Here is a 14,573-nt window from a genome sequence, read left to right as displayed (position 1 = left end):
TTCCTTCCTGTCTTTTATTTTGGTGTATAGGTTTTTACTGTTTTTCATGATTAAGACTATACTTTCTGTAGAATTGTGTGTTCTTATTTTTTTCACTGAATATTTTCTCTTTTTTTACGTAGTCCATTTCCCCAACTGCTACATAGTTTTCACAATTATCCTTTTATTTTCGTTATTTTATTTTATTGAGGTCGTAATAGTTTATAACGTGAAATTTCAGTTTGTACCTTATTATTTGTGAGTCACCATATAAATATGCCTCTTTACCCCTTGTATCTACCCTCCAACGCCCTTCTCCTCTGGTAATCACTAATCTGTTCCCTTTGTGTGTTAGTTTATCTTCCGCATATGAGTGAAATCATACAGTGTTTGGCTTGCTCTATCTAGCTTATTTCGCTTAACATAATACCCTCAAGGTTCATCCATGTTGTTGTGAATGGAATGATTTTGTCTTTTTTATGGCCGAGTAGCATTCCATTGTCTATATATACCACATCTTCTTTATCCGTTTATCATTCTGCGGGTGGCTTCCACTTCTGGGCTATAGTGAATAATGCTGCAGTGGACCTAGGGGTGCATGAGTCTCTTTGAATTGTTGATTTCAAGTTCTTTGGATAAATACCCAGTCGTGGGATGGCTGGGTCATATGGTATCTCTATTTTTAGTTTTTTGAGAAAGGTCCCTACTCTTTTTCCATAGTGGCTGCACCAGTTGCATTCCCACCATCAGTGTGTGAAGGTTCCCTTTTCCCCACAACCTCTCCAACATTTGTTATTTTTTGTCTTGGTCATTATACCCATTTTAACGGGTATAAGTTGATATCTTAGTGTAGTTTTGATTTGCATTTCCCTGATGATTAGTGATGTTGAACATCTTTTCATGTGTCTCTTGTCATTCTGTATATCTTCTTTGGAGAAATGTCTGTTCAGATCCTCTGCCCATTTTTTGATTGGGTTGTTTGGGTTTTTTGTTGTTGAGTTGTGTGAGTTCTTTGTATATTTTGGAGATTAACCTCTTGTTGGATGTATGAATTACAAATATTTTCTCCCAGTTGGTGGGTGGGCTTTTCATTTTGTTCCTGGTTTCCTTTGCCTTGCAGAAGCTCTTTAGTCTGATGAAGTCCCACTTGTTTATTTTTTCTTTTGTTTCCCTTGCCGGAGTAGACATGGTATTCGAAAAGATCCTTGTAAGACCAATGTCAAAGAGTGTACTGCCTATATTTTCTTCTAGCACTTCTATGGTTTCAGGTCTTACCTTTAAGTCTTTGATCCATTTTGAGTTAATTTTTGTGCAGGGTGAAAGATAATGGTCTACTTTCATTCTTTTGCATGTCGCTGTCCAGTTTTCCCAACACCATTTGTTGAAGAAACTTTCTCCATTATATGATCTTAGCTCCTTTGTCAAAGATTAACTGTCTATAGATGTGTTGTTTTATTTCTGAGCTTTCAGTTCTGTTCCATTGATTTGTGTGTCTATTTTTGTACCAGTACCACGCTGTTTTGATCACTATGGCTTTGTAGTATATTTTGAAGTCAGGGATTGTGATGCCTCTATCTTTTGTTCTTTTTTTCTCAGGATTGCTTTAGCTATTCAGAGTCTTTTTTTTTTTTTTTTTGAGGAAGATTAGCCCTGAGCTAACTACTGCCAATCCTCCTCTTTTTGCTGAGGAAGACTGGCCCTGAGCTGACATCCATGCCCATCTTCCTCTACTTTATATGTGGGACGCCTACCACAGCATGGCTTTTTTGTCAAGTGGTGCCATGTCTGCATCCGGGATCCAAACTGGCAAACCCTGGGCCACCGAGAAGTAGAACGTGTGAACTTAACCGCTGCACCACTGGCCTGGCCCCTATTCGGAGTCTTTTGTTGCCCCATATGAATTTTAGGATTCTTTGTTCTATTTCTGTGAAGAATGTCATTGGGATTCTGATTGGGATTGCATTGAATCTGTGGATTGCTTTAGGTAGTATGGGCATTTTAACTATATTTATTCTTTCACTCCATGTATGTGGAATATCTTTCCATTTCTTTATGTCCTTATCGATTTCTTTTGTTAATGTCTTATAGTTTTCATTGTATAGGTCTTTGACCTCCTTGGTTACATTTATTCCTAGATATTTTATTCTTTTTTGTTGGGATTATAAATGAATTGTATTCTTGAGTTTTCTTCCTGTTAGTTCGTTATTAGAGTGTAGAAATGCAACTGATTTTTGTCAGTTGATTTTGTACCTGCAACTTTGCTGTAGCTGTTGATTATTTCTAATAGTTTTCTGATGACTTCTTTGGGGTTTTCTATATATAAAATCATGTTGTCTGCAAACACTGAAGGTTTCACTTCTTCATTGCCAGTTGGGATACCTTTTATTTCTTTTTCTTGCCTAATTGCTCTGGCCAAAGCCTCCAGTACTATGTTGACTAAGAGTGGTGAGAGTGGGCACCCGTGTCTTGTTCCTCTTCTCAGAGGGAAGGCTTTCAGTATGATATTGGCTGTGGGTTTATCATATATGGCCTTTATTATGTTGCAGTAATTTCCTTCTATCCACATTTTCTTAAGAATTTTTATCATAAATTGCTGTTGGATCTTGTCAGATGCTTTCTCTGCATCTATTGAGATGATCATGTGGTTTTTATTCCTCAGTTTGTTAATGTGGTGTATCACATTGATTTGCAGATGTTGAACCATCCCTGTGTCTCTGGTATAAATCCCATTTGACCATGGTGTATGATCCTTTTAATGTATTGCTGTATTCCGTTTGTGAGGATTTTTGCATGTGTGTTCATCAGCGATATTGGCCTGTAGTTTTCCTTCTTTGTGTTGCCCTTTTCTGGCTTTGGGTTTGGGGTGATGTTGGCCTTGTAAAATGTGTTACAAAGTGTTACATCTTCTTCAATTTTTTAGAATAGTTTGAGAAGGATAGGTATTAAGTCTTCTTTGAAGGTTTGGTAGAATTCTTCAGAGAAGCTGTCTGGTCCTGGACTTTTATTTTTTGGAGGTTTTTCATTACTGTCTCATTCTCTTTACTTGTGATTGGTCTATTCAGATTTGCTGTTTCTTCTTGATTCAGTTTTTGGAGGTTGTATGAGTCTAAGAATTTATCAATTTCTTGTAGATTATCTAATTTGTTGGCATATGGTTTTTCATAGTATTCTCTTATAATGCTTTGTATTTCTGTGGTATCTGTTGTCATTTGTCCTCTTTCGCTTCTAATTTTACTTATTTGAGGCTTCCCTCTTTTTTTCTTAGTGAGTCTGGCTAAGGGTTTGTCAGTTTTGTGTATTTTCTTAAAGAACCAGCTCTTAGTTTTGTTGATCCTTTCTGGTGTTTCTTTGGTTTCAATTTCATTTATTTCTGCTTTAATTTTTATTATTTCCCTCCTTCTGCTGACTATGAGCTTGGTTTCTTCTTTTTCTAATTCTGTTAGGTGTAGTTGAAGGTTGCTTATTTGAGATTTTTCTTGTTTGTTAAAGTGGGCTTGTATTGCTATGAATTTCCCCTTTAGGACTGCATTTGCTGCATCCCATATGAATTGGTATGGTGTCTTTTCATTTTCATTTGTCTGCCAATATTTTTTGATTTATTGTTTAATTTCTTCAGTGATCCATTGGTTGTCCAATAGTATGTTGTTTAGTCTCCACATATTTGTCACCTTGCCAGCTCTTTTCTTCTAGTTGATTTCTAGTTTCATAGCATTGTGATCAGAAAAGATGCTTGATGTGATTTCAGTCTCCTTAAATTTATTGAGGCTGGCTTGTTTCCCAACATATGGTCTGTCTGAGAATGTTCTAAGTGCACTTGAAAAGAATGTGTATTTTGCTGTTTTTGGTGGAGTGTTCTATATATGTCGGTTAAGTCCATCTGGTCTAGTTTTTCATTTAATTCCATTATCTCCTTGTTGACTTTCTGTCTAGATGATAGAGCTATTGATGTAAGTAGGGTGTTAAGGTCCCCTACTGCTACTTTGGACTGCCAATTCAGTTTGGTAATTCCCTATGATGGTTCTCTCAGTTTTCTCTTTATTTATCATTTGTGTCTTTCTTCTGATTATTTGTTTAGTGGTTACCATGAGGTTTGTATAAAAAAAATCTTGTAGATGAGAGTCCATTTTCTGGTAGCCTCTTATTTCCTTAGTCTAAGCAGGTTCCATCCCTACCCTCTGCCCCTGCTAAGTTGTTGTTGTCACAATTTCTTCTGTTTTGTGTTGTGAGTTTGTAGTTAAAATGATGAGATTATAGTTACTTTTGATGTTTTCCTTCCCTTTATCTTTAAAGTTATAATTAAGTGTTTGCTAACCTGTTCTGATAGCTGCAATTTTCTGATTTTTTCTGTTTATCTCCTTTCTGAAGGCTTTGTAAACTCTTTCTTTTTTTCAGGTATGAGGGCCTTGATCATTTCTTGTAGAGGAGGTCTTGTGGCGATGAACTTCCTCAGCTTTTGTTTATCTAGGAAAGCTTTTATTTATCCATCATAACTGAAAGATATTTTTGCTGGATAGAGTATTCTTGGCTGAAAGTTTTCGTCTTTCAGAATTTTGAATATATCATTCCACTCTCTCCTAGCTTCTAAAGTTTCTGCTGAGAAATCTGCTGAAAACCTGATAGGGGTTCCTGTGGAAGTTATTTTCTTCTGCCTTGCTGCCCTTAATATTTTTTCTTTCTCTTTTTTTTGAGGAAGATTGGCCTTGAACTAACATCTGTTGCCAATCTTCCTCTTTTTGCTTCAGGAACATTGTCGCTGAGCTAACATCTGTGCCAGTCTTCCTCTGTTTTATGTGGGATGTCACCACAGCATGGCCTGACAAGTTTGTTAGCTCTGCACCTGGGATCCAAACCTGTGATCCCTGGGCTGCTGAAGCGGAGTATGTGAATTTAGCCACTATGCCACTAAGCTGGCCCCTAATATTTTTTCTTTTTGTTGGCTTTTGTCAGTTTTACAACTATATGCCTTGAAGAAGGTCTTTGTACATTGATGTAATTAGGAGTTCTATGAGCTTCTCTTATGTATATTTCCAGCGCCTTCCCCAGGTTTGGGAAGCTCTCAGCTATTATTTCTTTGAACAAGCCCTCTGCTCCTTTCTCCCTCCCTTCTCCCTCTGGGGTACCTGTAATCCCTATGTTGCATTTCCTATTTGAGTTGGCCATTTCTTGGAGAATTTCTTCATTTCTTTTTAGTCTTAGTTCTCACTCCTCCATCTGAAGCATTTCTATATTTCTATCCTCCAAATTGCTAATTCTCTCCTCCATAATATCAGCTCTGTTATTCAAGGACTCCAGATTTTTCTTTATCTCATCCATTGTATTTTTCATCTCCAACATTTCTGATTTTTTCCTTTTATAATTTCAGTCTGTTGTGAAGAATTTCATCTGTTCACTAATTTTATTCATGATTTCATTGAACTATCTTACTTAATTTTTTTGTAATTTGTTTTATGGTAACTATTTTGAATTTTCTGTCATTTGGATTGTAAATTTCTGTGCCTTCAGTATTGATTTCTGGGTGTTTGTCATTTTCCTTCTAGTCTGGAGTATTTATATACCTCCTCATATTATTTGATGGGGTAGGTTTGTACCTTACCACATTGGTAGTATCTGGTCACAGATTCCACCTGCCACCACTTGAGGGGTGGACAGGAGCTGTGTATTCTGAGCCTTCTGCGATTTCTGGTGTCTGTGTCTCTCTTTTGGAATTTGTGCTTACAGGGCCACCTGTGATTGCCTGCACAGCTACTGCTTTACTAATGTATGCGCAGGTGCTCTGGTGGGGGTCCCTTGCTTTGGCCGACTGGCCGAGCTAGTGCACTGGGTGAGGGGAGGGATGCTTTCTTTGGTGTGCACGGTCCCTGGGTGTTCTCTCTCTGCCCTCCTGGGGTTCTGGCTTAATGAAGACACCCCCACAATAGCTTAGCCTCCTCTTTGTGGAGCTTACCCACGGCTCTGGGCAATTCAGAGATCTAAGGAGTCCCTGCAGAGAGCTGCCCCTTCCCCCTCTCTTCTCAGAGCTGCATGCAGTCCTGCACCCTAGGTTGCCGCTGGGGCGGGAGAGGAGACCCCCTTACCTCCTTCCACTTCCTCTTGGGGGGTCCAGCACCTCCAGTGACTTCAAAGGAACATAGTTAATTTTTTACCATTTCACAGGAAAAATTGAATTATGATATATTTATGTTGTTACTTTGAAGTATATATATCAATTCAGCCAAAGAAGTAGGTAGAAGATTATTTTATGGTATATGTATGTTGCTATTTATAAAATATATATATTGATTAAGCCAAAGAAGTAACTAGGAGATTTTTTTAATTCAGTTATATTTGTAAGGAAAACAAATTCTAGCATTTGGAATTCTTTATATTTAACAATGTACTAAAAAGTCTCTAATATCTCATTTTTTCCTTTTCTCAGGCATTTTATCTTATTTAGCTGACAGACCACCTCCTCAGTACATCCACCCCAACTCCATAAATGTTGATAGTAATACAGCATTATCTATCGCCAATAACCCTTCAGCACTAGATCCCTATCAGTCCAATGGAAATGTTGGATTAGAACCAGGCATTGTTTCCATAGACTCTCGCTCTGTGAACACACATGGTGCCCAGAGTCTTCATCCCAGTGATGGCCATGAGGTGGCCTTGGACACAACAATCACTATGGAGAACGTCTCTAGGGTTACCAGCCCAATCTCTACAGATGGAATGGCAGAAGAGCTTACAATGGACGGTGTTGCAGGCGAGCATTCCCAAATCCCAAATGGCTCCAGAAGTCATGAACCTCTGTCTGTGGATTCTGTGAGCAACAGCCTTGCAGCAGACACTGTAGGACATGGTGGTGTGATACCCATTCATGGGAATGGCCTGGAGCTGCCTGTGGTCATGGAGACAGACCACATTGCAAGTCGGGTCAACGGGATGTCTGACAGTGCCCTCAGTGACTCCATCCACACCGTGGCCATGAGCTCCAACTCTGTAAGCGTGGCACTCTCTACCTCACACAACCTCGCCTCCCTAGAATCTGTTTCCCTCCATGAAGTTGGCCTAAGCCTAGAACCTGTGGCTGTCTCCTCCATCACCCAGGAGGTTGCTATGGGGACAGGTCATGTAGATGTATCTTCAGACAGTCTTTCTTTTGTACCACCTTCACTGCAAATGGAAGACTCCAATTCAAACAAGGAAAATATGGCAACCTTGTTTACAATTTGTGAGTGTGCTTAGCCTTTTTCTTTTGGAAATATTGGTAGAAAGGGCCCTCATCCCCAACAGGCTTAGTCACAGAGCCAGGTGTTGGATTAAGGGATTATAGAAAGTAACTAGACTGTGGACTTTTCTTTGCCTTAGTCAGGTAAGCCAGATGATAGAGAAGCATTTCATTGGTTCTTACAGCATCCTACTGAAGTAAGGAAACAGTCGTTTCTGTATTTTATAGATAAGCTTAGCCCAGTAACATTTAAGATATTTCCCAGGGTTTCACAAATAGAGTTAATTATGAGTAAACTTCAGTGAGGTGTTTTGTGTGACATGCTTTGTGGTTTTTCAACATAAGACACAGTTTATTAGATCATGTATACTTTTTTATCCCCATGGAGAAATGTAGGTGGATACCAATGCAGGTTTTTTTTTCCCTCAGGAAGCATATAAGTTACCATAGTTAGGCACATACAAGTTCTTTTTTGGGGGCAATAATAACAAAAAGCAATATAAAAACAGTCAATTTGTTGGTGTCACTATATGCTTCATTCATGCAGGAAACCTATTGAGTGCTTACTGTATATGCCAGCTTCTTTGCTAGGTGCTGGGGAGAAAACATACTATAAGAGATAGCACATGCCTTTAGGGAAGTTAGAGCCTCATGGGAAGCATAGGCAAGTAAACAGGCTATTGTAATATGGTATGAGAAGCATGAAGATGGATTAAGTGCAAGGTGCCAAAGGAGCCTGACGAGTAGCATCTAAGAGGGCGTGAAAGGGGCAGGGAAGACTTACCAGGGGAGGCAGCATACATGTTAGCACAGACCCGAAGGACGAGAAGGATGTTGGCCGTTGAGATGTTCACATTTGAGAATCAGAAAGAACAGTGTCCCAGACAGGAACTGGCACCCATAAGTGACTAGAACTAAAAGAATCGTGAGTGGTTCAGAATTACTGAAGCGTAAAATGAGGATGAGGAGAGGGGTATGTGATGAGAGAGAAGTAGAAGCCAGAACACAGAGGGCTTCTAACAGCAGTCAAGGTTGTTAACGGAGTGAGAGTTGGGATGGGAGATTCTGCTGTAATGTGAAGATAATAGTTTGTTAGGGGTAGTAGACAGGTAAGGAAGATGATGCCATAATTTAAGTGAAATGTGATGATTTTCTGACCCATAGTAGAAGTAGTAAGATGGAGGAAAAGTGGAAGATATTACAGAGAATTCAGTAGAGCTTGTTCATTGAATGAAGTTGGGGGAGGGAAGGGTTAGGCAGAAAACCTTGGTTTCTGGCATGGGAAATTGGGTGGATAGTGGTACTGTTCCTTAAGAGAATGAATGATGGAGGAGTCGTCGAGCATCTTTTTTTTGAGGATGATGGTGAGTCCATTTTTGGACATGTTGATTTCAGTGTCTAAGATACCCCGTAGAGATGTCTAATGAGAAGCTGAATCTGGAGCTCAGAGTCTGACTGGAAATATGTAGAGTTTCCCAGCATTAAGATGTTAATCATGGCCATGAAAGTGGGGTGAAATCATCTAGTAAGAGTGTGGAATGACAAGAGGGCTAGTGACACTAAGATGCAGCAGTAGAGGAAGAGTTTCCAAAGTGGACTGAAGAGGAGCATCAGGAAAGTAGGAGGAAGCTTGTGGTGTTGCCGAAGCCAAGCAGCGGGGAGACCTCTTGGAAGTTTCAAATTTGTGATTTTTAAGTATTTTAATTTAGGAATGTCATTAATATAGGTTCATTAATTTAGAAGAAGGTAACGGGTGTCCTAAATGAGCCTACTGATCCTTTTTTAAGTGCATAAGTAGAACCTCTTGCTTTTAAGTGTGTTTTTTAAAAAATGAGATATTGGGGCCGGCCCAGTGGTGCAGTGGTTAAGTTTGCACGTTCTGCTTTGGCGGCCCAGGGTTCGCCGGTTCAGATCCTGGATGCGGAAATGGCACCACTTGGCAAGCCATGCTGTGACAGGTGTCCCACATAGGAGGACTGTAGAGGAAGATGGACACAGGTGTTAGCTCTGGGTCAGTCTTCCTCAGCCAAAAGAGGAAGATTGGCGGAGGATGTTAGTTCAGGGCTAATCTTCCTAAAAAAAAAATGAAAAATGAGATATTCACATATATACTTTAAAGTGTACAATTTAGTGATTTTTAGGATATTGACAAGCTTGTGCAGCCATCACCACTATCCAATTCTAAAACCGTTTTTGTCGCTCCGTAAAGAAAGCTCGTAGCAGTCACTCCTCATTCCCTCCCTTAACCGCAAATTTACCTTCTATCTCTATGAATTTGCCTGTTCTAGACAGTTCATATAAATGGAATCATACAATATGTGGCTTTCTGTGTCTGGCTTCTTTTAGCATAATGTTGTCATGGCTCATCCATGTTGTAGAATGTATCAGTACTTCATTCCTTTTCATGGCTCAATAATATTCCATTGTATGGATATACTACATTTTGTTTATCCATTTATCGCTTAATGGGCATTTGGGTTGTTTCTCCTTTTTGGCTATTATGAATAATGCTGCTATGACCATTCATTTACAAGTTTTTCTCTGAATGTGTGCTTTAAATTTTCTTGGATTTATATCTAGGAGCGGAATTACTCTATGTTTAACTTTTTAAGGAACTGCCAGACTGTTTTCCAAAGTGGCTGCACCATTTTACATTCCCAACATGAGTGTATGAGGGTTTCAATTTCTCCACATCTTTCCCAACACTTATTTTTTGTTATAGGCATCCTAATGGGTGTGAAGTGGCATCTCACTGTGGTTTTGGTTTGTGTTTCCCTAATGACTAATGATGTTGAATGCCTTTCCGTGTACTTATTGGCCATTTATATGTCTTTGGAGAACCTCTAAGCATTTTTTTGTTGTATGAAATCTGAAACTCCTCTGTTTAGAGGTGTTTGTCCTTGTTAAAAGCATTGGAGAATCAATTCTCATTGAGTATAGTGGATCTCTAATCTGATATTCAAAGAATTTTTCTTTTTTTATTTTATTGAGGTCATAATAGTTTATAACATTGTGGAATTTCAGTTGTACATTATTATGTGTCAGTCATTATATATATGTGCCCCTTCACTCCTTGTGCCCACTCTTCCACCCCCTTCCCTTCGGGTAACCATGAAGCTGTTGTCTTTGTCTGTGTGTTAGTTTATCTTCTACATATGAGTGAAATCATATGGTCTTTGTCTTGCTTTGTCTGTTATTTTGCCTAACATAATACCCTCAAGGTCCATCTATGTTGTTGCAAATGGGACGATTTTCCTTTTTTTTTTTTTGTCTGAGTAGCATTCCATTGTCTATATATACCATATCTTTATCCATTCATCGGTTGATGGGCACTTGGGTTGCTTCCACTTGCATATAGTGAATAATTCTGCAGCGAACATAGGGGTGCATAAGTCTCTTTAAATTGTTGATTTCAAGTTCTTTGGATAGCTGGGTCATGTGGTATTTCTATTTTTAGTTTTTTGAGAAATCTCCATACTCTTTTCCATAGTGACTGCACCAGTTTGCATTCCCACTAGCAGTGTATGAGGGGTTCCCTTTTCTCCACATCCTCTCCATCTTGTCTTGGTCAGTATAGCCATTCTGACAGGTAAAAGGTGATATCTTAGTATAGTTTTGATTGGCATTTCCCTGATGATTAGTGAAGTTGAACATCTTTTCATGTGCCTGTCTGCCATCTGTATATCTTCTTTGGAGAAATGTCTGTTCAGATCCTCTGCCCATCTTTTGATTGAGTTGTTTGGGGGTTTTTTGTTGTTGAGTTGTGTAAGTTCTTTGTATGTTTTGGAGATTAACCTCTTGTTGGATATATGATTTGTAAATATTTTCTCCCAGTTGGTGGGTTGTCTTTTCATTTTGTTTCTGGTTTCCTTTGCTTTGCAGAAGCTCCTTAGTCTGATGAAGTCCACTTGTTTGTTTTTTCTTTTGTTTCCCTTGCCCGAGTAGACGTGGTATTTGAAAAGATCCTTCTAAGACCGATGTCAGAGTGTACTGCCTATATTTTCTTCTAGGAGTTTTATGGTTTCAGGTCTTATCTTCAAGTCTTTGATCCATTTTGAGTTAATTTTTGTGCAGGGTGAAAGATAATGGTCTACTTGCATTCTTTTGCATGTCGCTGTCCAGTTTTCCCAACATCATTTATTGAAGAGACTTTCCTTTCTCCATTATGTTCTTAGCTTGTTTGTTGAAGATTAACTGCCTATAGATGTGTTGTTTTATTTCTGGGCTTTCAATTCTGTTCCATTGATCTGTGTGTCTGTTTTTGTGCTAGTACCACGCTGTTTTGATTACTATAGCTTTGATATTCAAAGAATTTCTAATCAACTAGTAGTTGAAGAAGTAATATTATTGCTGCTTTGTCTAAATATGAGAACTTGCTGATATCTTATGCCATTTAAATAGAAATTTCTAACATTGCTTAGGAAAAAAGACACTCGGGTGGCTGTGGTTCTAAGGTTTTATATGTTGCCACTGTTTTGTGAATGAATTGGGAAAGTTTAAACTCAGTCATTGGCTAATAGGGTCATGAATATGATTCCTTAACAGAGAGAAAGAAAAGTAAGAGAATAGAGCAAAAGATTTATGGAGAAGGAGGACACTCATAAGCTTGTGAAAGTGCAGTTGTAGTAAGCGTAGAGAATAATATGTGAAGGCAGTCACCTCTGACAATGCAAAAAGAAAGACCATGTGAACTGTACAAAATTAAGAATTTTAGGCAAATGTGTCTGCAAGAACCTGATTCTACCTGCTGTCCCAAAGAGCAGGTTGCAATTTTTTTTTGTCTTAAAAGAGTTTGCCGTCAGAATCTGGTTGACTAGTTGGTAGTGAGGCAGGGGAGCACATGGTGCAGCTGGCTCGGGTGCCGTTCTCCTGTAATATCATCTGTTTTGGCTTTGCATGACTAACAGCATTTCAACTCAGTTTCCTCTGATAGTTTGGTAGAATTGAAAATTTTCGCATTTTAGAACATCATACCTAAAGGTATTACTTACCTGCTTAATATAAGGAATAATGTACTTGATTTGTAAAGTAATGTAGTGTTGTTTTTTGATCAGTCTTTCTCTTATGCACTGAGTAGGAAACTTGTCCTGCTGGATAAAAAGAAAAAAATTCAGATCTTGCTGAAGAGAGATAAAAGAGAGGATACGTATCTTAGTGTAAGAAAGGTGTTCTTTGATCAGAGTATTTCTACTGGAACCTTGCTTCTTACTGGTTACATTTTAGTAACCAGTAATTTAGCATTTAAGTAAAAAAGCAGGTGGTGGGGCCAGCCCAGTGGCCGAGTGGTTAAGTTTGGCATGCTCTGCTTTGGCCGCCCAGGTGTGCTGGTTTGGATCCTGGGCACAGACCTACGTCACTTGTCAGCCGTGCAGTGGCAGCAACCCACATACAAAATAGAGGAAGAGTGGCACAGATGTTAGCTCAGGGCTAATCTTCCTCAAGCAAAAGAAGAGGAAGATTGGCAACAGATGTTATCTCAGGGAGAATCTTCCTCAGCGGAAAAAAAAAGAAAAAAAAAAAGCAGCTGCTAATTTAGCCTGCTTGAACTAAAACCATTTGTATTTCTCAAATTTTCCATCTACAGGGTGTACTCTCTGTGACCGAGCCTATCCCTCAGACTGCCCTGATCACGGACCAGTGACTTTTGTTCCTGACACTCCAATAGAGAGCAGAGCAAGGCTTTCTCTCCCAAAGCAACTTGTTCTCCGCCAGTCAATTGTCGGAGCAGAAGTTGGTAAGAACCTTGGAACCATAAAACCCCATCAGGTCTCTTCTTTCTTTGTAGGATAGAGTTGTAAAAGTGGATGTGTATAATTTAGTGATTATTTCGTTGATCCAAAAGTCAATTTATGGCTTAAGGTTTATCCTTTTAGGGAATACTTGTTTTGTTCCATGGTGATAGCAGTAAATCAAGTTGAAAACATTACTGGGAAAGTTGCCCTTTCTTAGAATCAGAACTGAATAGAGGAGAGATCGCTGGCCTGAGTCTCTGATGACTTGACTTTTACTCTCAGCTGTACCACCCACTAACAAACAGTTATTATGACAAAAGACTCCTTGAAACTTCGTTTCTTTTATAGAAACATGAGAAATTTGGCTGGCCCCATGGCCGAGTGGTTAAGTTCGTGTGCTCCCCTTTGGCGGCCCAGGGTTTTGCTGGTTCGAATCCTGGTCGTGGACATGGCACCACTCGTCAGGGCACGCTGAGGCGGTGTCCCACGTACCACAACTAGAAGGACACACAACTAGAGTATACAACTATGTACTGGGGAGATTTGGGGAGAAAAAGCGAGGAGACCAAAAAAAAGGATTTGCAAGGGTTGTTAGCTCAGGTGCCAATATTTAAGGAAAAAAAAAATTCACTACTGATAACCATTTATCACAAAAGATATTTAGATCGAATGTTTGTAAATTGTCTAATACTTGTTAGGAAAAAGAAATAAAGAACGTAGACTGCCAGAGTATGCTTACCCGTAATTGCATTTAACATGGTTTCTGAATTACTGTGCCATTGCTTTGAAAATAGGAATCTGGGTTTATTCTTCTTTTCAGCTGTAGCTTGGGCATGAGTCAATTGAAAGCATTAAACAGCTTAGATAATTTAGAGCAGTGCTTTAAGTACAGACGATTTTAGAAGTTTGATTTATTTTGTAGTAATTGCTTTATATTTTTGTAACAGAATAATGTTCTCTGGGCTTTTTTATGTATTAACTCCAAAATGACATTTGGAAGGAGATGATTTGGTTCCTTGTGTATAAAACTGGGTTCGGGAATTCCTGATACTGCATCTTACTCTGCATTTTCTTCTGAGCCCCATGTAATCTGTTCGTGACATTTTCCGTATTTCCAGTAGAGAATCCATAAAACTTGGCTCCCTGTCAGGAATGCTGGAATATCAGTAGTTGTTGGGTCACTGAAAATAAGATTCTTTGTATGAGTTAAGTTACTGTCTCTTCTCTAGCCTGTTAGATGTTTAAATCACTGATTGTGTGGTTGGTGTCCTCCCACTGATAGGTGTGTGGACTGGAGAAACCATTCCTGTGCGGACTTGCTTTGGGCCCCTCATTGGCCAGCAGAGTCACTCTATGGAGGTAGCAGAATGGACAGACAAGGCAGTTAACCATATCTGGAAGGTCAGTGTTTATGGAACTCTTCTGTGACTTTTGGATGTTTTTATTATAATGAGATAGTTAAAAGCAATATGAAAGTCAGAATTAGCCAAGACTGATAACAGTGTCATTCGCTTGTCAGTTATTTATTTAATATTACATCCTTTCTGTTCTTGGTAGCCAAGTTATAATACAAGCAAAACACCAGCTATGGAATATAGAACATAAACTCTTTTGGTCTCCGTTTTGTTAGATAACCCAAAGATTGTTCATTTTAA

General features: G+C 39.0%; 1 protein-coding gene across 2 annotated transcripts in view; it reads left to right on the top strand.

The window, feature by feature from the left end:
* Positions 1-14,573, top strand: part of PRDM4 (PR/SET domain 4) — a 33,405-nt gene that overhangs the window by 7,268 nt on the left and 11,564 nt on the right. The window contains exons 5-7 of one of the 2 annotated variants that reach the window (XM_023631845.2): positions 6,395-7,189; positions 12,771-12,920; positions 14,201-14,319. In XM_023631845.2, the coding sequence (XP_023487613.1) occupies positions 6,395-7,189; positions 12,771-12,920; positions 14,201-14,319 (1,064 nt within the window). The remainder of the gene's footprint in view (positions 1-6,394; positions 7,190-12,770; positions 12,921-14,200; positions 14,320-14,573) is intronic. The other variant, XM_023631846.2, reaches the window with a different exon arrangement.

The sequence above is a fragment of the Equus caballus genome, chromosome 28 (assembly GCF_041296265.1).
Source record: "Equus caballus isolate H_3958 breed thoroughbred chromosome 28, TB-T2T, whole genome shotgun sequence".
NCBI classification, from domain to species: Eukaryota; Metazoa; Chordata; class Mammalia; order Perissodactyla; family Equidae; genus Equus; species Equus caballus.
Note: the sequence above shows the minus strand (reverse complement) of the source record. Positions and strands in the feature narration are given on the sequence as shown.